This window comes from Microtus pennsylvanicus, chromosome 13 (genome assembly GCF_037038515.1).
Source record: "Microtus pennsylvanicus isolate mMicPen1 chromosome 13, mMicPen1.hap1, whole genome shotgun sequence".
Classification (NCBI taxonomy): domain Eukaryota; kingdom Metazoa; phylum Chordata; class Mammalia; order Rodentia; family Cricetidae; genus Microtus; species Microtus pennsylvanicus.
Window position 1 is genome coordinate 44,738,091 of NC_134591.1, and position 24,796 is coordinate 44,762,886.

At 44.9% G+C, this 24,796-nt stretch overlaps 2 protein-coding genes across 2 annotated transcripts; both read left to right on the forward strand.

Annotated features, from left to right (window-relative positions):
- The first annotated feature begins 60 nt into the window (after window positions 1-60).
- On the forward strand, window positions 61-24,796 carry Txndc12 (thioredoxin domain containing 12). The gene is made up of 7 exons (XM_075946927.1): window positions 61-468; window positions 10,185-10,245; window positions 15,839-15,891; window positions 18,288-18,361; window positions 20,541-20,610; window positions 21,961-22,044; window positions 24,070-24,796. Exons 1-7 carry the CDS (start codon window positions 372-374, stop codon window positions 24,147-24,149), a joined length of 519 nt encoding a protein of 172 aa, XP_075803042.1. The 5' UTR covers window positions 61-371; the 3' UTR covers window positions 24,150-24,796.
- Window positions 12,069-13,581, forward strand: Kti12 (KTI12 chromatin associated homolog). The gene has a single exon (XM_075946926.1). It carries the CDS (start codon window positions 12,186-12,188, stop codon window positions 13,251-13,253), a length of 1,068 nt encoding a protein of 355 aa, XP_075803041.1. The 5' UTR covers window positions 12,069-12,185; the 3' UTR covers window positions 13,254-13,581.

Here is a 24,796-nt window from a genome sequence, read left to right on the forward strand (position 1 = left end):
AGGGCTAGGCTGGAGGTCAGACGCAATTAACAACGGTTTTCCCGAACTCGGCCCACCTTATGCTGCTGTGTCCCTAGACCTAGACATCCAGGATTTAGGGAAAGCAAACTCAAAATGTACTACCCCCATCTTTCTGCGTGATCTGCACCTTTAAGCTTACTACTCCATTTCAAAGCGGACCCCGGAGGCACCGCCCACATCCGTCTAACATCACTTCCTTCAGTGTTTGGGAGAAAGAAAAAAAAAGAAAAAAGAAATCTGGGAACCCGAGGGGTTGGCCTGAGCGGCGATCGGAGAGCGGACCGGACCTGCTGCTGGGAATCCTGTGTTCTTTCGGTTCCGTGGCCCTGTGCAACTGTGCAACTACCACCATGGAGATGTCGTTTCGTTTCGAGGCCACCTGTTTGCTGTGCTGCAGTTTCCTGCTCCTCATCACTTCTTCAGATGGTCGCACTGGGCTTGGAAAGGGTCAGAACTCGTTCCTATCGTTATCTTTACCGACCTCGGGTCCCCTTCTCGTCCTAATGCTCTCGCCGAATCTTAGGCCACACCAGATTTCTTTTTATCTTCTTCCTCAGCTGCTCCGGGGGGATTTCTTGGGGTAGGGACTACCTACCTGGTGGGAGAGGATAGAGGGAAGTTGTACTTAAGGGCGCTCTTAATTCTTGGTTTGTAGAGATATGGCCCTTAAATTAGGACTAGGCTGTTTAAGAGTCCAACACGTGTAGTATTGGGCGCTTGGGGAAACTTTCTGGAACTGTCCACCTTTACGCCTGAAGAAATAGGGTCTCTGGTGACTTGTGTGTGTATCAGAGATTACCGCTTGGGTTTGAAGATCTCACCACCCCCAAGACCCAGCTCCCGACTACCCAGGAGATGCAGAAAAAAAGAGCCAAATGAAGGCGAGGTCTTCTGCTAGGTTACCGACAGTTGTCTCTGGTGTAGCTCAGCTAGTGTGTGGAGGAAACGGACTTTTTTAGATGGAGGCATCAGTGGTTATGAATGAAAGTTAGGAAGTGTGAACCCTCTACTCCACGCTGTTACCTACATCTTTCTAAACTTGAATACCTTCTCGTCAGTTCTTTTTTGAAAGCTGAATTGGCTAACTGGATGAGATGTAAATGGATCCCAACCCTGCTTTGATTATTACTGATCTTATTGTATGGGTTCCTCCTGCCCCTGCTGCTGTGGTGGGGTGTGTGTACGTATGTGTGTATTTAGTGTGGTATCTGCCCACATGTGTGCTGGTGCATGGCACACATGACTAGGCCAGAAGACGACGCTAAGTGTTTGCCTCTTCTGCTTGTTCTCCACTTAGGAGACAGGGTGTCTCATTGAACCTGAGCTCACCATTTAGGTTAGCGTTCCTGTGAGTTCCTGGGATCCCAGTGAGTTCCTGGGATCTCATCCCCCATGTCTGGAGTTACATGCATGAGTTGCCATGCCAGACTTTTATATGGTTACTTAAAATTTGAACCCAAGCCCTCTTCACAACTATTCTTATCCTCTGAGCCATCTCCAGGCCCAAGCATACTGTTTTTAATTTTAAAAGATTTATTGTGTGTGTGTGTATACGTGCGTCTCTGTGTATGTGTGTGCATGTGTGTCTCTGTGTGTGTGCACGTGTGTAAATGTATGGTCCAAGTAGGCCAGAAGAGAGTGCAGTTCCCCAGGAGCTGGAAGTACAGGCCTGACATGGATGTTGGGAACCTCTGGAAGACTAGCATGTACTTTAACTATTGAGCCATCTCTCTATCCTGTTTATTCGTTTGTTGGTTTGGTTTGGTTTTTCAAGAAAGGGTTTCTCTGTATAGTCTTGACTGTCCTGGAACTTGCTTCGTAGACTAGTCTGGCCTGGAACTCACAGAGATCCACCTGCCTCTGCTAGGATTAAAGGCACGTGCCACCACTGCCAGGCTGTTGTTTTTGTTTCTTTTTGTTGGTTTGGTTTGGTGTTGGTCTGGTTTTTCGAGACAGTGTCTTTCTGTGTAGCCCTGGCTGTTCTGTATCTTGATCTATCGATCAGGCTGGTCTCGAACTTAGAGATCCTCCTGCCTCTGCCTCCCAGGTGCTGGAATTAAAGTTGTGTACTACCACCACCCGGGCAATGAGTTTGAGTAGAAATTGAGTAGACCTGTGTTAGTATTGATTTTTGATTACCAATCATATTTTGGTCATTGACTTGGAACTAGAGACGTGGCAATAAAGAGAATAGACCAAGCTCTTGCTTTTGTTGGGTGTGCATTCCAGTCAGAAAGAGGGTGAGAATAGGCTAGGTCATAACAGATTACTGAGAGAATTTCAGCTTTTATCTTATAAACCTGTGGTAGAGTAACAAGTTAAGCTGAGGAGGGCAAGGGAGCTTCTGTTGACTTGAGTTAGGAAGGTGAGAAAAAGCTTTTCTAAGGTGATGTGTGGATGTCTATCTGTAAAGGATGTGATACACAGTGCAGTGAGTCCTATTGGGTCAAAATGTTTCAAATATTGGTAATCCTGCTGTAAAACACGCTGTCCTATGTATAACTTACATATAGGTTCTATGGATTAAGATTATATCATACTTACCCCACCTCAAAAAACAAACAAACAAAAAAACCCCAAGTGCTCCCTGAGGCTGGAGTTCCCAGGATTTCTGACCAGTATTGTTTCTTCTGGGATGTCTAAGGAGCTCCAGCTCTTTCCAGAAGATGTCTTGGCTCTTTGCAGAGAGGAAAGATGGAGTGACCATCCTTCCTACCCTCCCCCAACAGTTTTCACTGTGAAGAGCAAACACAGCAGTGTGGAGTGTGCACTATACTGGGGTTATTAAGGCCTAGATTTTAATTTTGGTCAGGTCGTTTAGCCAGCTCTGGTCTTTCCCTGGTGACTACTTATTAAGGGGGAGGTTGGGCTAGAGATGTGTCCTGAGGGCCTTACAGCTCTAACACCCCAATGTCTGAAGACACTGTTCTCTCAAGACTAGAAATCGCAAATGTCTCACCCTTGAAGAGAAGCGTGACTAGCGTGTACTTCTCCTCTGCTGCCTGCAGGCACTGCTCTGTGCCTTTTGTCCTACCGCGACTATTTTCATTCTTACAGTAACTCTGTGAGGTGGGTGATATTTTTCTTGTCATCCCCATTTCACAGATGAAGACTCCAACATGAGGTGTTGGGAGTTAAGTGGACAGCAGGAAGATGAGTCCCAGAGCCCATGTCCGCACCACTGTGGCCTCCAGTGTAGAGGAGGAAACTAGCCACTCTCCCGCTCACAATAGAAATTGATGATTTCAATCTCTGGAATTAAAAGTTGGCACAATAACACTCCATGCCCTGTTTTCAGCCACAGTCACGTCAGGAGACATGTTTCTGTTAGCTATATTTCGCGTTTATGCAAACGATAGAGGTTCTGAGCTGCGATTCCAGCTCAGCTTTCTGACCGCAGACCTCTCTTGGCCAGGCTGTTTGTTACTCTACCTTTCAGGTACAGTGTTCCCTGTCTCAGCCTGGCTGCCAGCCCTGACACTTGACCTCTCGTTATTTAGTTTTCACCAGCTGGAGTGTGGGTTAATGTTCTTCTAATGTCTTTAACATGGTTTTTAGGACAAAGCTTGGACACGGACATAGTGTCCAATAGTGGGTTTGGAAATGGCTTTGCCTGTGTTAGGCATCGTCTCGGGAAAGAGCTGTTGGCACGGGAGCCTTTAGCTTCCTTTGCAGATACCTGGCATGAACTGTCTTGCGGGCGACACCTTAGGAAACTGGACTGCCTTCAGAGGTTCTGAGCTGTCGTGGCCAGGAGTATGGGTGCTTAAAACTGTCCCTGTATAAGTTCTTTTTCAAGGGGAGAACAAAAGCAAAGCAAAACCCCTGTAGGCGTTGTAGAGCTGAAGCATTCTCTAGGTACATTCCCTCGTTCATTTATCTGGGGTTCTCGAGGTGCATTCCCTCGTTCATTTATCTGGAGTTCTCGAGGTACATTCCCTCATTCGTTTATCTGGGGTTCTCGAGGTGCATTCCCTCATTCTTGTATCTGGGGTTCTCGAGGTACATTCCCTCGTTCATTTATCTGGGGTTCTCGAGGTGCATTCCCTCGTTCATTTATCCGTTAACCATTGTCAGTGAGGCAGGGAGCGGAGTGAATGGCTCTGACTGTAGATGCCACCACCTGCATTCCAGGCCTAGCTCTGCCTCTCACAGGCATGTAACCCTGGGCAGGCTCTTTTACCTGAGTTTCCTTAACTGTAAGAAGAAAGGATAGAGTTAGCACTTCATAAGGTTATTTTGAGGAAAAATATAATAATACCTCTAAACAGTAAACAGATTTTAAAAACCGCTGTGCTTAACAACACATTGTCAGTATTGGTTTTGTTATTGTAAGCGCTTACATTTTTCATCTCCTTGCATCTCTGCTGCATTCAGGAGAGCTGGTTACCTCCCGCCTGTCTCTAAGGTTGCTCTTTTAATCTAGCCATTGAAGTTTTTAAAACCTGAGCAAACAAAAGAGGGGCCTGAGAGAGGGCTCAACAGAAGCGCTTGCTGCACAAGTGTTTCGACTTAGGTTTGACTCCTGGAACCAACACAAAAGCGAAAGCAGAGAATTCACTCCATAAAGTTTTTCTCTGACCTCTACACAGGTGCAATGGCAGGTACTCCCACGTGCACACTTGCTCGCATGCAGTGAGGAAGAGAAAGGAAAGATAGAGCAGAAACTACAGTTTACATATGTGCCCTTTCTCCTTCCCGGTTCCTGTATTAGCACTGACACGTTTACTCCAGTTGATATTACAATTCAAGGCTGCCCTGGAATGAGCTCTGTAGACCAGGCTGGCCTCCAACTCACAGAGATCCGCCTGCCTCTGCCTCCCGAGTGCTGGGATTAAAGGCGTGCGCCACCACCGCCTGGCTACATTTCACTCTTAGTGTATGTTTTGTACATTTTGACAAATGCAATGTCACTATTAATTTGCCAGGGCTGCCATAGTGAGTACTATAGATCAAGTGGGCCTCTATCTTGTTTTGTGTTTGTGTGTTCATGCATATGGAGGCCGGAGGTCAACCTCAGGTATTGTTTTTCAGATGACAAGCCACCTTGTTTTGGAGACAGGGTCACTGTTTGGGACCAGACTTGGCTGACTGGCTAGAAAACTCTAGGGATCCCTGAGGCTTCGCCTCCCCAGCTTTTTACATGGATTCTGGAGACTGGAGAAGGTCTCATGCTTGTGTAGCAGACATTCTACAGACTGAGCACTGCACTGGATGGTTTTAACAACAGAAGTTTATATTTTGGTGATTCTAAAGGCTTGAAACCAAGATCAAGATGTTGGCAGGGGTGGTTTCTGCTTTTATGACCCTCTTTTCTCTACTAACATGGTCTTCCCTCTGTATTTAATCTCTTCCTTCAAGAATTAGTGTCAACTTCATCACTTCTTTAAAGACCATATCTTCAAGCAGTGTCGTATTTTTAAGGCACTGAGGATTAGAACCTCAACATAGATACGGGAGAGACATTGTGCACAGTTCAAGCTGTAACAACCAGGATCTGACAGTGCACTATAGTGTTACAAAATAGCTTGCTGGCTTTGCAAGCCTACATTACATGGGTTCTGGGGCTCAAACTTTACTGCCTGAGATAGCTCCTCAGCCCCTACATTTTTTGTTTGCTTGTTTGTTTTTGTTGTCTGGTTTTGAAATGGAATTGAATGAATCCAGGCTGGCCTCAAAACTCAAACACACTTAGTATGACTCTAAGAACAACCTTAAACTTATGATCCTCTTGTCTCCACCTCTTGAATGCTGGGATGGCAAATGTACACATGCTACCTTTTCCTGATTTTTTTTTTTTTCGAGACAGGGTTTCTCTCTGGCTTTGGAGCCTGTCCTGGAACTAGCTCTGTAGACCAGGCTGGTCTCGAACTCACAGAGATCCGCCTGCCTCTGCCTCCCGAGTGCTGGGATTGAAGGTGTGCGCCACCATCGCCTGGCCTTTTCCTGATTTGACATTTTCTTTTGTGATTCCATTAGTTATTTCTCTAAGCACTTCATTTGTAGTTTTTGTTCTGTTTTGTTTTTAATTCTGTGGTCGATAAGCTAGTATCTAAAGTCCTCATGGTCTAACTCACTCTGCTTCTGATGATTTGTTTGTGCGCATGTGTGTGCATGTGTATATGTGTATATGTGTGTGTGTGTGTGTTTAAAGCAATTTGTGGATTTATGGTGGTAAACTCACAATGGTTGTTCATTATTAACTATCTTAGAGCCCTAATTCCTAGGGGAATGTTTCCCTCTAGAAAGGTTTCATATTTACTGAGGGTCTGGGCAGGTGGGGATGAACTGGATTTTGGACTTAGAATTCCTCTAGTTTTCTTTTGTGAGTCTCAGGCTCATCTCTAGTTTGCCACGTCATAGTAGGTGTTTGCTTTTGGGGCGGGTGACCTCACCTCTGCTTGTCCTTCTGACTTCCAGCTCACTTTGTGTTTGCGGAGAGATTTCCAGTGTTGCAGTGGGTCTACTCTGAAAGGCCGTTTTATCTGGGATGTCATTGTTGTGTGGGTGGGTGCCGCTGCAGGCTCTTTAGTCAGGCTTGCTGCCAACCCCATTGTCTAGGTTTGAGGTGTGTGAGTAGTGATGATAAACCTTCCAGCCCTGGGCAGCCTCCCAAATTCACTCTCAGTGATTCACTCATCGGGATCAAACTTTGGACCTTAGGCCGGTGACACTCCCCCTCCCCCTTGGCCCATAGCCCATGCTGTTGACATGGGAAAATGATGATGGTTAGTTCGGATATTGCTCCTGTGTGTTAACACTAGTGAGTTTTTGTTTCCCCGTGGTAGAACACGGATAACAATTAGATTGTAATTCATTTGGGGGAAATAAATTTCTGAAATACGAAGGTAGTGACTGAAAAGGCACGAGGCTGGATGTGAAGTCCTAGGTTAGCAGTGAGATAACCTGGGCTAACTTGTTGGCTTCCCCGAGCCTCAGCTGTAAAGAAAAGCAAAAGCTACTCCATACACTGATGTTCATATGCTGACTATGCTAACGTTTTTCTAGTTTTTGTTTGCTATTCAGCAATAAGCTTATGAGAGACAATTATAGCGATTTGAATCCTGAGAAAACGGAAATATAGAGAGGGGAAATAGTGAATTATTGTCAAGGTAACATGAGTTGGCTTGTAAGATATGCTGTCCACATGTTAATAATAGCAGACACAAGGAACATCACAGGAGAGAGGGCAAAGAGGGTAAAGGCCAGAGGATGGGAGGGGATGCTATGAAATGCTGTCTTCTGGACATGACATAGCAGCTGTACCGTGAACTCAGCATCTGTGGCTGTGACCCTCTCCCCTGTGAGGAGAAAGAACCGGAGTTACCACAGGACACACCAAGACTAAGTTCACAGCACAAAGGAGATTTATTTTGTGCCAGATAGACAAAAGGCAGGGAGTGGCCGGGCGTGGTGGCGCACGCCTTTAATCCCAGCACTCGGGGGTAGAGGCAGGCGGATCTCTGTGAGTTCGAGACCAGCCTGGTCTACAAGAGCTAGTTCCAGGACAGGCTCCAAAACCACAGAGAAACCCTGTCTCGAAAAACCAAAAAAAAAAAAAAAAAAAAAAACCACCAAACAAAAGGCAGGGAGTAAGAGACAGAGACAGGAGGTAGGTGACGAGAGAGAAGAGGAAAGGGGCCAGGGGATTGATGTTTGACCTGGAGGTACAAAAGACAGCCTCTGGCTAGAGAGGAGACAGACGTGGCCCACAGGCAATGACAGTGTCTAAAGGGAAAAGGGGAAACCCCATGTTAGGATGAGTTGGTTTGTTTTAATTGGGCATGTTAATTAGGATTTTAAATTAAGAATTTAATAATTTTCTTACTAATAGAGTTGAAAGGGAACTTTTGATTGCTGGACTTAAATATTTTGATAGCTGGACCTTGGTGGACAGCCTCAGGAGGAGGAAGTGGCCAAATAAGGGAATAGAACTTGGTGACTACCTTCAGGAATGTAAGCTATGGCTTAGCAAGGAGGAGAAAGGTGAAAGACAAAACCTGTCAGAGCCCTGTTTACCATGGGCTTGTTAGAGCCCTTCAATGGATATATAACTTAATGGTTGCTGGAGAAGGCGTCATTCCTCAGTGGTGTAGCCATTAGTAAGGTGCCCTTGCTCAAGTAAATAACCTCCCAGCCAGGCTCATGAGTGCAACCCTAACTAAATGGGCACGAACACAGATAGGAGGAGGACTTACTAGGAAGAAGGGCGTTAGTGGGAGGGGAAAGGATAAAAGAGGATAATAGGTACATGAAATTTGAAAAAATAAATACATTTAAATCCTCGTTTGTATAGTGGTGAGTATCCCCGCCTGTCACGCGGGAGACCGGGGTTCGTCTTCCCGACGGGGAGTAAAAATAAATAAATAAATACATTTAAATAAATAGCTATCATTATGATCACTAACATTTTTCTGGAGAGAATATAAGATTTTCAAGAACTCTTATGGAGTACTTGCATGTGTACTGCTAAGTGCTAGGGAAACAGGAAAAGATGCAAGAGGGGAATTCCCCTTGGAGTAAGGAATGTGGACACAAATGGTAACGGATGTCTGGGAAATGTGGTGGTGGTGGGGGGAATGGAGTGGTTTGAGAGCAGGCCCTATCAGAAGACCTGCTCTCTGGGCTTTCTGCCTCAGTGCTGAGCTGGAGGCTAACATGGGGAAGAAAGGCCAAGGTGGACCAATTACGAAAACACCTGGAGGGGAGAGAGAACAGTGTTCTGGGTAAAGAGGCAGAAATGCTTCTGTGTCTTGGGTTTTAAGAAAAGTGTAGAGTTAGGTTGCAAAAGTGAGTGGATGTTTCTGTTTGTTTGTTTGTTTTTAAGACAAGGTCTCTTGTGTGTACTTCAGCTGTCCTGGAATTCTGCATACTCCAGGCTGGCCTTGGAACTCACAGAGATCCAACTGCTTGCTCTTCTCCCTGAGTGCTAGGACTATGGGTGTGCACCATCACACCCAGCTAGGTTTTTTGTTTTGTTTTATTTGGGATTTTCAAGATAGGGTTTCTCTGTGTAGCCTTGGCTGTTGTGGAACTCTGTAGACCAGGCTGGCCTCCAGCTCTTACAGATGTGCCTGCTCTGCCTCCAGAGGGGTGGTCTGCGCCACCACTGCCCAGCCAGGTCTTATTTTCTTATTGAAGCCTTTGTAAGCGCTTCTTTTATCCTTGGGACACTAACTCTGAAAATTTTCTTACTACGCAGTAATGTAATTGAGAAAGATCATGGGGTCCAGGGAAGTGGGTCAGTGGCTAAAAGTGCTTATCACAAGTCTTGTCAAGCTGAGCTCAGTCCCTGGGACCCACACGGTGGAAAGAAAAGGACAACTCTTTTTCTTTTCTTTTTTTAAGAAAAAAAATTTTTTTTTACATTTATAAGGTTGTATTTTTTTTTTAAGTGGGTTATGGTGGGGAAAGGGAAGAAGGGGAGAAGAGTAGAGAGAGATAAACGGGGTAAGGGGAGAAGGGAGAGGCAGAAGCTGCTGAGAGAGAGAGAGAGAGAGAGAGAGAGAGAGAGAGAGAGAGAGAGAGAAGAAACAAGGGCCAACCCTTGAAGGTTGTCCTCTGATTTCCACACAGAGGCTGTGATATGTGAATGCCCAGATAAATAAACGAACATAGTTTTGAAAAGAAAAAAAAATCTGGCAGAATTGTGAAAATGACCATTGATGTCCCTACCTGAGCTCATTTATCCTTATATCAATATTCAGAGGTAGAAATTAGTGTCTTGACTTTCTAGATGGTAAGACTGGCACTTAGATGGCTTCATTCAAACCCCACACACTTACTGGGAAGTGGAGTTCCAGATCTATGTCTTTGTGACTCTAAAGCTTAGAGTCATTTCAGTGATGTGCTCTCTGTTTGCGCTGTAGGAATTCTCATTCATTCTTACAGTATTGTTGGCCCAGCATTTCACGTCATTGTTTAATCTCCATGACAATCATTAATTAGACGGTGTCATCTCCATTGAGAGGCATGGAAAAAACAGGCTTGGGGAGTGTGATGATTCATGGTTTATACCCAGAGAACAGTAAGCTAGGTGTTGAGCACCAGGCTCTTAGCAGGGAAAAGCTGTTTTGTTTTTCCTGTTTGTGGCACCATTACAAACATGCCTCACTTCCTTCTGTGCCTATGCTCTGGATGTTTATAAGGCTCTTTCCTTCTAGGCTTTGGAGATCATATTCACTGGAGGACGTTAGAAGACGGGAAGAAAGAAGCAGCTGCAAGGTATAAAACGTGGTATCGTGCCATTGACAGTGACAAAACTTTCTAGCCATTAGCTTAGCATTGCTTTCAGGTGAAGGGCATGTCAAGGCCCCACAAGAACTAAATAATACTCGGGAGGCAGAGGTAGGCGGATCTCTGTGAGTTCGAAGCCAGCCTGGTCTACAGAGCTAGTTCCAGGACAGGCTCCAAAGCTACAGAGAAACCCTGTCTCAAAAAAAGCTCAGCATGTACTGTGTACCGGGTATAGATAATCTCAACCAACTCATTTAGTTTTCGCATTTCCATGAAGTATGTTCCTTTTTTTTTTTTTTAGCAATATGAAATTAAGCCACTCAACAGTTAATTTGTCCAAGGTCATAAGTTGGTATAAAGTAGAGGTGAGCATCCAACACCTCTTTAGGTTCTTTAACTACAGAGCCAGTGCTCTCAACCCTAAGTTATACGGCCTACTTATCCTAAAGCTAAAATGGTGTTGTGTTTCAGGTCTGTGTACAACAACCCAGAGCAAAAGGCCTGGGGGAGGAGGCGGAGGCCTGGAACTGTCAGTTTTACATGGATGGGTTTATTTAGTCTTCACAGCCTCTGAGATTGGTACACCTAGGAAAGAACTGTTACATTTTATAGAAAAGAAACCGAGATACAGAAAAGTGAAGCTGCTGTCCAGTATTTAAACTGCTATTAAATGGCAGAGCCAGGACTTTCATTTCTCTACTAGTGTATTGGAGACTTACTCTGCCCCAAAGTGTGTGTCCTCCATGATATCACAATACCGGCACAGACATGCTCACACTTACACTTCTACACCTACCAAACTAGTAATTGCTGTTCCAGAACAGATCCTACAGCCTCTTGACACTGGGGTCTCAACCTTCTGCAATAGAATTGCCAAATTTAATAATAGAAATAAAAGATGCCCAGCTAAATTTATAGTTTACACAAAGGAAAATAGAATATGTCTATGCAGCTTAATGCGATTTTAAAAAAATCTTAAATTCAGATTTAATTGGGAAATCTGCATTGTATTTGACAACCTGTCCAAGATGAAAATTCCCATTAGTCTTTCAAGTTAAATAAATAATCCTAGGGGCCTGGAGAGATGGCTCAGTAGTTAAGAGTACTGACTGCTCTTCCACAGGACCCGGGTTCAATTCCCAACACCCAACAAGGCAGCTCACAACTGTCTGAAGATCCAGTTGCAGGGGATCTGACACCTTCACACCAATGCATATAAAGCAAAGTTAAACAAACCATAAAAAATATTAAAAAAAATAAAATAAAAATAATCCGACCCAAGGATATAGCTTAGTGTTAGGGTGCCTGCATGAGGTCCTAGCCCAGCACCCCTCTCCAAACAAATAGAGACAAATTCAAATATCAACCAAGTTTCCAACGAGTTTTCTGGGCATCTTTCCACTTCTATTCTTCACACTAATGTGGCTACCTGTAGCATTTTTTACTGTGTGTGGGCACTTAATTCTTCCAGTTAAGACCCTCAATTTCCTTAGGGGAACAATTTTATGTTCATATCATATTACGGAAAGATGTTGACGATTGAAATAATTGTTGTGAATAAACATTTACTAAGAGCTACTAGCTGTAAGAGAAGTCCTGACTAGAGACGCTTCCTTTGTAATTTGCTCTCTGTGTGCTAAATGTGGTGCTAGTAATTTTGTGGGATGCCCATTAAATCCTAATTAATGGGCATCTTTGGCGCCAGGGCAATCATATTTTCTTAGACCTATAACATGTGGTGTAAATAACTGATGCCATCTAATCTCCATGTCTCCTTTCTGAGAATTTTGGTCCTTGAACTGGTTGGTTTGGCATTCCCGTTTCCATAGAAACAAGCGCGCTTGTAGGAAAACAGGACGTTCGGGTTTCACTTCCGGTTCACGCCGGAAGTTAACTCGACCGTCCGCACATGGGTGGCCCTAGGGAAGATGCCGCTAGTGGTGTTTTGCGGGTTGCCGTCGAGCGGCAAGAGCCAGCGGACGGAAGAGCTACGCCGGGCGCTGGCCGACGAGGGCCGCACGGTGTACGTGGTGGATGACGCCTCGGTGCTGGGCGATCAGGACGCGACGGTGAGGGCGTACGGCGACCCTGCCGGTGAGAAGGCGCTGCGTGCGGCGCTGCGGGCCGCGGTGGAGCGGCGCCTGAGCCGGCAGGACGTTGTCATCCTGGACTCCCTCAACTACATCAAGGGCTTCCGCTACGAGCTGTACTGCCTCGCGCGGGCTGCGCGCACGCCGCTCTGCCTGGTTTACTGCATACGCCCGGTCTGGCCGAGCCCTAGACCTCAGGGGGCTGAGGCCGCTGAGAACCGCGACCCGGCAGCTGTCAGTGTGAGCTGGAGGCCGCGCGCCGCGGAGGGTGAGAAACCTCTGGTGGCCGGCGCTGTGGGGGAACAGCGTCCCGCCAGCCTGTTAGAAAATGGGGCGGCCCTGCCTGCCCTCCCCAGGGAACTGGAGCCGGAGGAAATCCTGCCATCAAGTCCTCCAGCGGGTGTAACTCCTGAGTCCGAGAAATCTGTGAAGCCTGCTTCCAGTGCCTTTCCTCCCGAACTTCTGGAGTCCTTAGCGCAGCGCTTTGAGGCTCCTGATTCTCGGAACCGCTGGGATCGACCTTTGTTCACCGTGGTGGGCTTTGAAGAGCCATTGCCCCTGGCTGAGATCCGATCTGCACTGTTCGAGAACCGGGCACCCCCGCCCCATCAGTCTACGCAGTCCCAGCCCCTGTCCTCTGGCAACTTTCTGCACCAGCTGGATCAGGCCACGAACCAGGTGTTGAGTGCCGTGATGGAAGCACAGAAGGGCGCTGTACCCGGAGACGTGTTAACACTTCCTGGAACCACGGAGCACCTCCTGTTTACCCGGCCCTTGACCATGGGGGAACTGAGTCGTCTCCGTCGCCAGTTTATTTCCTATACAAAAATGCATCCCAACAACGAGAACCTACCTCAGCTGTCCAATATGTTTCTAAAGTATCTGAGCCAAAATTTGCCCCAATAGAGGCACTGGGAGGCGGCGATGGTTCCTGTCTAAATTGCACTGTACTTTGTCCGGGAAGAATAGTGTGAAGGTCTACAGATCCTACTGTACTAGGGTTGCTAGGGTTGACTGATTCAATTTCCTGGCCACCGCTCTGCGTGTCACACCTGTGTGTATAGCATAAGCTAAGGCATAGGAGTAGTAGCTCCAGAAATCTCAGGTGGGCAGTTTTTCTTTGGTTGGACTCTGCCTGGGGATATTACATTTGGATGGAGGAGAATTGTTTTAAGTCAACTGTGAGTAGAAGACGAAGACGATACAGTTTTGTAAGGCCCTTTCATACTACAAATATATTTGAGTATAGTACTTCTTGCTATCTATTCTGCATCATGGAACACAGATACGTTTTTTGTTCTGGGGAAACTGATATTTGTTTAAGACAACCATTAGTTATTTCCTCTAATAAAAGTTTTCAAAGTTGTTTGCTGGACTCTTAATGTAATTTAATGTTCTCACTGTAACTTAATACTTTACATGAGTCGTGGCTGATAGTGTTTTTTATATGAGAGGCTCAATTGCTTGGTCTTTATATTTTGGCACCTTCCATAGCAATTGTGCTTCATCATATTTCAAGGCAAGCATCACTAATCTTAATTTTGTTGGTAACAGACAGTAAATACTGGATTCCCGTTATCCGTATGATTTTTCAGACTTGGCTTTGGTCTTGAGTAGTTGTTTGTGTGGAATGCTTAATTGGATGAAGGGTGGCCGTCACAGAGACTGTGGAGGATTAACTAGCTGCTGGGAGAAGGTGCTTTTGGGAGACTGTAGAAAAGTTAGTATTTGAAACGCAGCTGTAGAAAAATGGTCAGCAAACGTGTTCAGTCTAGATGACTCTTGTAAATGAATGACACTGCAACGTCCAAAAAGAACACTGGTTTGGGAATCAGTCTTTTTGTTAGCTTATAAATGGCAGGACTTAAGTTTCATGTGGTCAGTTAATATCGGGAGTCTTGATCTTTCTGGGTGGGGCTGGGGATTGAACCCAGAACCTTGTACAAGATGGGCAAGTGCTCTGCCATTGAATTACATCACAGATTAATGTTTTCATTTCTATGAGACCATTAACAGTATCCACCCTAGATAAGTGTGTTGGAGTATGCTTGTAATCCTAGCACTCAGGAGACTGAGGCAGGAGGATTGCCATGAGTTTAGGCCAGTTCAGGTTACAGAGTTAGAGACCCTAAATCTAAAGTAAAATCACGATGAGATGGCCAGTCATGCATCCAAGCCTAACAAACAGTCCAACTTCAATCCCCAGGTTTTACACCATGAAAGAAGAGGACCTCTGATCTCCAGTGTACTTGCTCTCTCCCTTCCTTGCTTGCTTGGTCTCCCTTCCTCCCTGGAGCGTGCAAGGCCCTCACACACTGAAATAAACATAATTATTACGCCAGGCGGTGGTGGCACACGCCTTTAATTCCAGCACTCAGAGGCAGGCAGATCTCTGAGTTCAAGGTCAGCCTGAATATAATTATGTTCCACACTCCGGGAAATTATTTACTGGGGTGGAGGTCTCACTATGAACCCTTAGTTGGCCTGCAACTCATTATTTAGACCAAACTAGCATTCAGATTCAGAGATCAGCCTCCAGACTGCTGGCATTAAAGCCATGTGTCATGATGCCTGGCTCATAATTGTAATTTTTAAAGTTTCTCCCCTAGGGTTTATGGGGCTGTGTAGTTTAATGCATCATAGTTATGGTCACCTACATCCTGCCATCTACGTACACTTGTCCTCACGTGGTTTATAAGCCTTTACAGACACCAAAGTCAGAAGTCAGTCCATTCAGATTCTCAGTACGCCTGAGGTGAGGTAGATGGTAACCTAACGCTTACTAATCATGTACAATAGCACTGGTACATAGTGAATACTGTGTGCTTGATGTCAGTGATACTGTATGTGTTGGATATAGGGGAAGTAAAGACAGCTGAGAACACCTTGTCTCAGGAATTCTAGGTGTAATAGAGAAGCATTTTACCCACTGAACCATCTCCCTCACCCTATTGATAATTTGTTTTGTTTTCGAGACAGGGTTTCTCTAGCTTTGGAGCCTGTCCTGGAAACTACCTCTTTTAGACCAGACTGGACTTGAACTCACAGAAATTTGTCTGCCTCTGCCTGCCGAGTGTTGGGATTAAAGGCATGCGCCACCACTGCCCAGCTCCTATAGATAATTTTTTTCATATCAATAATTTTGTATCCTTATTTTATACTTAGCATATTAATGGAAGGTCTTTATTTACATTTTCAGCTATAATGTAATAATCACTTTGAGATACAGAAACATTCAAAATCTTATAATCTGATGTTTTTCTTCTATTTCACCTTTTTTGTTTCTACTTTTAAAGTCCAACTGCAGGATTTATGGAAACAGAATTTACAGTAGTTTTTTTCTGATATCATCCATTAAATAGTTGGATTATTTTATAGTTGAAACCATACAATAGAAACATTTCTGTGCAGTACTCTGACTCAGTGAACTGATGGTTTTGTTAGCATGCTTTTGAGGGATTCTACTAGAATATAATTTCTTTGTTTTTAAGTGGCTTGCCGCTGATGGTGATCATCCATAAGTCTTGGTGTGGAGCTTGCAAAGGTAAGTACAGTTGTTCCCCCCTGACGTTAGGCTTGAGATGTCAACATGTTAGTGTTGGTGCTGCCAGAGCACTGCTGATTGCTGTGAGCAATACCAAAGAAATACGACGGGGGATGGGAAGAGTAAGATGCAGTTACGTGCTATATGGAGTTAATTGTGTTAATGTCTTGGACAGTACATCTAAGCAGAAGCTGAAATGGTTTAGGGAAGGAGAGAAGCAATCAGAACTGGAGGATACTTGCCTGTGGCATGTATTCTTTCTTCCTGCCATGTTTAGAAAGAAGTACAGTTGGGCATGGCAGCTTCCAGTAATCCCAGCACTCAGGAAGCTGAACAGAAGCATTGGCACAAATTAGACCTTGGACAACAGAGTGAATCCCCGTCTCAAAAATAAGATAAATAAGAAGAGTGTACAAGCCAAGTGCTGTGCATGCCTATAATCCTAGACCTTGGGAACCTGACGCAGGAGGATCAGAAATGCAAGGATAGCATGAGTTCCACTGAAAGACCCTGTTTTTTCTTAAGCTTTTAAAATTTTCATTGAGTTTTCTTTAGTACCCATTTTATTGTTTATATCTTATTTTGTGCATGGGTGTTTTAGCTGCATGTATGTGCGTGTATCACACTTGTGCTTAGTGCCTTCAGAGGACACAAGAGAGTAGATTCCCAGGAACTGAACCACCCTGTGGATCCTGGGAATCAAACTCGGGTCTCTGCAAGAGCAGTGAGGGTTCTTAACCACTAACCATCGCTCTGTTTCAGCATTTTATTTGTATTTATTGTATGGGTGTTTTGTTTTGCTTTGTTTTGAGACAGGGTCTCGTGTAGCCCAGGCTACTCTAGATCTTCTGCCAGCGTACTGTGCATACTGAACAAGCACTTTACTAACTGAGCTCCACTCCCAGCCCAAGAGACCCATAACAACAACAACAACAAAATAAAAACTTAGAGGTGGTGTTGGCCTCCTTATTCCAGCACTTGGGAGGCTGGAACCTGAGAATTCCAGTGAGGTCTGGAATAGCCTAGGTCTCAGTGTGAGGGTCAACGCCCCCTCCCCAGCAGCTACTAACATTGTGGTTCCTTTTTCAATAGAAATTAAATTGAAATATAACTAAAAAGCAAACTGTGGGAGCCATGAGATGGCTTATTAAGTAAAGACACTTGCTGCACAAGTCTGGCATCATGGGTTTGATTCCTGGAACCCATGTAAAGATAGAACCGACTCTACATAGTTGTCTTCTGACCTCCATGTGTGCTACATGGCACATGCATACACACACATATATTTATATAAAATATAATTTATATATACACATTTACAGTGTGGCGGTCAGAGTACAACTGTGGGAGTCCATTCTTCTGCCATGTGGGCTACAGGGATTGGACTTAGGTCATCAAGAGTGCAGTGGGCATCCTTACCCACTGAGACATCTCTTCAGCTCGTAAGTATTTTTTTTCTTTTTGCTGAGACAGGGTCTCACTGTATAGCCCTGGCTATGCCAGAACTTGCTACGTAGACCAGGCTGTCCTCAGCCTGACAGATCCTTCTGTTGTGTCCTTGATTAAAGACTTGTGCTGCCAATCCCAACCCCCCATTGTTTTAATTGTGTTTGTGCATGTTGAGACATGTACATTTGTGTGCATGTGGAGACTGGAGATCAGCTTTGAATTTTTTTCCAACTGGTTTTCATGTTTACAATTTCATTTTATTTATTATTGTGCTCACGTGATGAGTGGGTGAATGCCAGAAGACAACTCCGATGTTCGGTTTTCTCCTTCTACCTTTTCATAGATTCTGGGGATCAAAGTCAGGTTGCCAGGCTTGCACAGCGGGGCCATATTGCTAGTCCCAACTTTGTTTTTTTGAGGCGAGGTCTCTCAGTAGAATCTGAAGCTATCAGATTAGGTGATGCTGGCTCAGCCAGTGCCAGAGATCCACTTATTGCTGCCTCCTAGACGCTGCAACTTCATGCTGCTGTGCCGTGCTGTTTTTGTGAGTGCGGGGAGTTGAACTTAGGCCCTCAGGCTTGCATGCAGCGCTTTACAGACTAGGCCATCTCCCAGCCCTCAATGCTAGGTTTTTAGATTTAAAAGTTTTAGTTATATGAGTTAGGTTAGTGAATACCTGACCTATCAATGGGAATTAGTGATGTTTATACTCATTAGTGTTTGGGTATAATAATGTCTCCTTCATTGTGAAATCTTTTTTTTTGGTTTTTTCGAGACAGGGTTTCTCTGTGGTTTTGGAGTCTGTCCTGGAACTAGCTCTTGTAGACCAGGCTGGTCTCGAACTCACAGAGATCCGCCTGCCTCTGCCTCCCAAGTGCTGGGATTAAAGGCGTGCACCACCACTGCCCGGCCTCATTGTGAAATCTTTTCATTTTTTTTCTCCCTAGCTTTAAAACCCAAATTTGCAGAATCTACAGAAATTTCAGAACTGTCCCATAACTTTGTTATGGTAAATCTGGAGGTAAGACTTCAAGAGTTCCCCCTCCCCATGTTCCCTGTGATCTTAAGGTATTGTTTTAGATTAGGTATAATGTGATCTGGGTAGAACTGTTGTTTTCTCTTGACTACTAAGGCTTACATGAAAGATGTATTAGATAAGCCATCCAGCATTCAGAGAGGAGGCAGGAATGGAGAATTTGAATAAGTTCCTAAAATTTGGAGTCTTTTCATCCTTAGCGTTTGACTGTGATAGATTTTAAATTTTCATATAGCTCTTCTATAGATGGTCATATAGAGAGGCTACAACTTCTGAAAATTGTGACTCAGCTGAGCACCTACTACATGCTTGGCTGAATTAGCCTTTCCTGTTTCCTCATGAATTCTGTACCTGATACAGAATTCAGGTGTTGTGGTCCTGAATCTTAGACTATCAAGTCTTAGGCTTAGAAGGGATTGTTTAGAGGTCGGGTGGTGATGGTGCACACCGTTTAATCCCAGCATTCAGGGGGCAGAGGCAGGCAGATCTCTGTGAGTTTGAGGTGAACCTAGTCTATGAGAGCTAGTTCCAGAATAGGCTCCAAAACTACACAGAGAAACCCTGTCTTGAAAAACAAATAAATAAAACAAAAACAACAACATCAAAAAAAAAATCCCAAAAACCCAGAAGGGATTGTTTAGGTCATTGGTATTGTTCCCATCTCATAGAAAGGCCTGAAATCAAGTGTGTGATTTTGTCAAACTCCTAAGAGCCTAATACACGAGAAATACTGTGAGCAAGGTGTGCTCCCTTCCAGCCATACTCTTCAAGTGTGGCACCATGTAGCACTTTATCATGATGCTTCCAGACATGAGTTTCTTTAAAGAGATTGTTTGCTTAAACATACGTCCAGCAATCTTCTGAACATGTAAAGAGGCAACATTGAAGCATCAAGCATGTAGTTAGTGGATAGCCCACTGCTAAATAAAGCAGTTTAAATAAATGCTATGCTTTTTAAATATACAATTTATTTTTATTTTGTGTTCATTGTTTTTTGAGGTTTTTTTCCCTCATGTATGTCTATGTGAGGGTATCAGAGGCCCTGGGACTGGAGTTACAGACAGGTGTGAGCTGCCATGTGGGTGCTGGGTCCTCTGGAAGAGCAGCCAGTGCTCTCTCCAGCTCCCATAAATGACCCTATTTAATCCCTGTAATGGGAACCTTGCTGTTTATTTCCCTTGAACACTATCTCCTTACTTTCTGGGGTAAACTGGTTTTTTTCACTCAAAGAGGACAAGAGGTCTCCAGTGAATTCCCAGCGTCAGGAAATACAGTCACGGTGCCACATTATCCACTCATTCAGGAAGTACCTGTGTGCGAGTCAGTGATAGCGGATTGGGAGTGCACGGTGAACAAAACAAGAGTTCCCTCACTGGAGTAACATTCTAGCATGGGAAAACAAGCAAAGTGAAATACATCAGATGCTGTTTAAAGCTATAGCCGAAAGCTAACGGCAAAAGAGATAAAATTATTAACAATTTAAAATAGGCATCTAGGAAAGAAAATTATATTTGACCAAAAATGAAAAGCAGAAAAGGGATGAGCCTGATGGACGGTGGGGAAGTGTGTCCAGGCAGAGCGAGTCCAGAAGCCCAAGTTATGAGTGTGTCAGGTTTGTTGAGTGACGGTAATAAGTAGATTAATGTGGCTAAAGATGCCTGAACAAGGTAGAACGTGAAGTTTAAGAAATTCTAGGGGAGGCCGGGCGATGGTGGCGCACGCCTTTAATCCCAGCACTTGGGAGGCAGAGGCAGGCGGGTCTCAGTGAGTTCGAGACCAGCCTGGTCTACAGAGCTAGTTCCAGGACAGACTCCAAAGCCACAGAGAAACCCTGTCTCGAAAAAAAAAAAGAAAAAAAAAAGAAGTTCTAGGGGAACCAGTTGGTGGTGGCACACACTTTTAATCTCAGCACCTGGGAGGCAGAGGCAGGCGGGTCTCAGTGAGTTCGAGGCCAGCCTAGTCTACAAAGCAAGTTCCAGGACAGCCAGGACTATTATACAGAGAAACCCTGTTGAAAAACCAATAAGAAAAAGAAAAAGAATAGAAGAAGTTCAAGGGGGCGGGTCACATAGAGCCTCCTGGCCTGAGCAAGCCTGGAATCCTCTGTAAGGCTTTGAAGAGAGGAAGAATATGTTCTCATCTAAGGATGATTTAATCTTAACAGGATGAAGAGGAACCCAAGGATGAAGATTTCAGCCCTGATGGGGGTTATATTCCACGCATCCTTTTCTTGGGTAAGGCAAACGAACCTCTTGGGTGACCCAGGATAAGAAGTTGGTAGAGAGAAATGTTAAGCATTGGAATTACACTGATGTCAAACCGGAGTGTCCAAGAATAAGGGACCTGGGGCAGGGCAAGGTGCTGCATGCCTGTAATTCTACTTTGGGGGATAATGTGTTTGAGGCTGGCCTAGGCTACAGAGAGATCTTGAGGTAGTGGTGGTGGGAAGAATATGAATGAGAATGAATAAACTTTTCCCCTAGATAACTGCTTTTATAGGGAAGCCATAAAGAGTATGACCTCCACCAAGTCATCGCCCCATATCAAAGGCATTACTAGGATAGATAGTTTCCACCCCTGGGTCTGTGTGCAGCAACCAGTGGAATAGCACAACCGGGCAGGTGTCTTTCAACTTTTTTGTTTGTTTTGTTTTTTAAAGACAGGGTTTCTCTTTGTAACAGCCTTCACTGTCCTGGAACTTGCATTGTAGACCAGTCTGGTCTGGAACTCAGCCACACCTAATTCTACTTCTGTCTCCCAGGTGCTGGGACAGGTGTGCACTACCACACCTGGCTTTGTCTTTCTACCTTTCTACAGTGGTAGCACACAACTGTGGTCCCAGCTCCGGAAGGCAGAGACAGGAGGGTCAGGAATTCAAGGCCAGCCTCCACTGGAAATTTTAGCTAGGTGGTGGTGGTGCAGGCTTTTAGTCCTAGCCCTGAGAGACAGAAGCAGGGAAATCTCTGTGAGTTTGAGGCCAACCTGGTCTAAGTTCCAGGACAATCAGGGTTACACACAGAGAAATCCTGTCTCAAAGGAACAAAAACAAACAAACCAAAAAACCATAGGAAGTTTTAGGCCATCTCAGAATACATTAAACCCCATCTCAAAAAAAATCCAAAAATTGATATTTTCATACTGAAAAATTTTTTTTGCCAGATTTAATGGATGATATAAATAGAGAAATGTATAATTCTTGGGGGGTGGGGAGGCAAGTGAAAGGAATGGGAGGAGGGAAGGGAGTGGAGACTTAGATTGGTATGTATAATGAAAAAGGATGGTTTGCTTTCTTTTAAAAAAAACAAAAAGGAAAAAAATGGAAAAAAAAAGAAATGTATAATTCTGTCTTTATCAAGCAAAAAGAACATCCAGAGAGGGAATAGCATTTGCCAAGGTACAAGATGGAAATTGTTAGCTATGTTCAAAGAGGTACATCATTTTTTTTTTTTTTACTATTATAGCATGAAATTCCAAAGGAGGGTGGTGACATAATGAACTGCAGAGCTGGGTCTTGTCTCCTGAGGGCCTAGTGTACCAAATGGTGTTGGAATTGCTGCAACCCTCTCCCCATTTGTCTTCGACAGATCCCAGTGGCAAGGTGCGTCCTGAGATCATCAATGAGGGCGGAAACCCCAGCTACAAATATTTCTACGCCAGTGCCGAGCAAGGTGCGGTTCTGAGGGGCGGGAGGCAGAATGGTTGAGCCCAGGCAAGGTCTGGGACAGGAGTCCAGCTCCGTAAGCCTGTCGGCTAACCATCTCCCACAGGACTAGCTTTTGGCAAGATTCTATAGCAGAAACAACTGAAAGATAAAACTGAGCCTTTCCCCAGCTGCTTAGACTGCAATGGGAGAGCTAATGACTGGCTAAAAACTGACGGACCGAAGCTTATGGAGGTCGTTACCGGCTCCTGGCCTCGGTTAATAAGTCAGAGCTGGATTTGGTTTGTTTTGGTTTTCCATTGTCCCTGTACTGTTCTTGTAAGAATCCAGAGGATAAGGAATGCAAGCTGTTAGCTAAGCAAGTCAAAGCAGTTTCATAGATATTAAACAAAATGGACAGACAATATAAGAATTTGTCTGGCTCTGGCAAGATGGCTCAGTGGGTAAAGGCACCTGCTGCCAAACCGGACGACCTAAGTTCAAAGGAGAGAACTGACTCCTGCTAGTTGTCCACTGACCTTTCCACAGGTGCTGTTGTATATTAGTGCTATTACACACATGCTCAAAATAAAAAATGTATAATGTGTCCCTAGAAAGACATAAAGACTATTCACACCATGAAGATGAGCGTGAATGGAGTAAGACTTGCTAGAAACAGGTACTTTGCGTGCAGAGTGATTTGTAGTCAGCAAAAAAGGGAAAAGCGTATAACAGGCAGAGGGAATGGCATTAGGGCATTAGCACATAGTGAAGGAAGGCTGACGTCTCTGCCTCTCTTTTTGGTCTCTTGGTTCTGAAGCACTGTCATTCTAGGGTTGGAATTGATGTCCTGTGTTGTCACTGTGTTCCCTCTCCCACCACCATCTTTAAAGGGTAGTCCCTGGCTAAGTTGCCATGGTATCACCTATTGTTAGACTACCAAGTCACTGATCACATCGTATCTGTCCTTGGACCTCTTATTCCTAGAGTGGAAAAGGGAAAAGATAGAGCGTTGTCCTGTGGGTAAGGAGGATGCACCCACCTTAACAGTGCAGGAACCTGGAAGTGGCCTTAGATGCAGACTTCCCACAAAGAGAAGGGCAGTGGGGCTTTGAGTCCTAAACTCGTGTCTCTCAAGATTCACCTCCTGTTTAGACTATGCAATTGCTTTTGTCTTCTCCACACTAACACAGTCCAAAGGTAAGCAAGCACAAAGCTTTTCCCGGAGTCCTCACAGCTGAGTTGGCATGAGACTGGAAACATTCAAACCTGGCTATACCAAAAGCATAAGTAACACATAAAGGGAAAGGCTAACTGTATTAGCTACTTTAATGAGCACATATGGGTTTCCAAGAGTCCCAAGACAGACTGGCTCAGCCCAGCTCATCCCTTGCCATTTTAGAGCCACCACTCAAGGGCACTGACGTCACTGCCCTCCTGGAAGTGCAAATGAGTGCTTAGGAGGGATTCCAGAGATGCACAAGGCAGGTTGTCCGCCTCTGTCTTTCCTTTCTTCCCCTACAAACCTGGCTTCTTCCATTGTAGTTGGTAATTAGTAAAAATGACAAGCCCTTCAGTAAAGATTCTACGATCATTTCCTCTCGTGGTGTGCACATGCGTGCGTATTTACTCATGCCTCATTTCTCTCCAGGGAATGAGGTGAATGCAGCAGTCACCCCAAAGGCGTCAGAGGGGCAGGGCAGCAGGAGGGTGTTCCCTCTTCCCTGAGTGTCACGTGAGCACGTGCAGTCACGATGGGGTCAACAGAATGCTAGAAGGCTAACCAAAGTAACAACTAGCATTTCTATAGATCTTACTAGTTTATGAAACACTTGTATTGTTTAATTTCCGCAACAGTCAGATGTCAGCGTTCTCTCACTTTGTAGACAGGAAGGGAAAAGAAAGACATGATAGGGCTGAAATCCAGAAGCAGATCTCGAGTCCAGGTCTTACGCTCTTCTCATATCTCTCCGAGAACATTTGAAGTCTATGTTGTGCCATGTCAGGTACTAACGACGGCCCGTACTCACCCTGTCCCTTACCTCTCTTCCAGTTGTTCAGGGCATGAAGGAAGCTCAGGAGAGGCTGACAGGTGATGCCTTCAGAGAGAAACACCTTCAAGATGAGCTGTGACATGAAGGAGTGTTCTGGAAGAAAAGCAGCAGGAATCCTGAGGAATCACCCAAAACAGTTCTACCACCAGGAAACCGAGCTTCTACCTACACTGGCAGGAGCTCTCACTGTGGAAGAGGCTTGCTGCTGAAGCGGGTCCATGCATCCAGCAGCATGGCCATGTCTTCTGCTCCCTCTCTCCTAAATAGCCATTCCTTTGAATGTAAAGGATAAAACTGTCTGGTACAAAACTTGAGCCACTTGGAGATTTGCTCCACGTCAGTATTTGCCTCCTTGCCCGTTCCCTCCTGCTGTGCTCATGCTGAAGTGAACGGAGATGGGAAGTAGCTTTTCTATAGTGTTTTTTAAGACGTCATTCTCCTTTTCTCTTGGTGATCATCCTGGGCTTCTTCCTCAATTCTTGTGGCCTTCCTTCTCTGTGCAGGCCTCCCTGCTCGCACGAATGTGTGTCACGAACAGCCGTGTGCTGGGACTCAGCCCCAGCTGGAAGCATGCTTTCCCCGTTGCTGTTAGAGAAACCCAAACCTTCAAGCCCTGAGTGGAGCCATTTTGTCAACTCATCAACTGTATTTTTGTACTGGGGTTAAAACAAGAAAAGATAAGATGTTAATTATTTCACTAAGCTTTAATAAAACTTTAAACAGAAA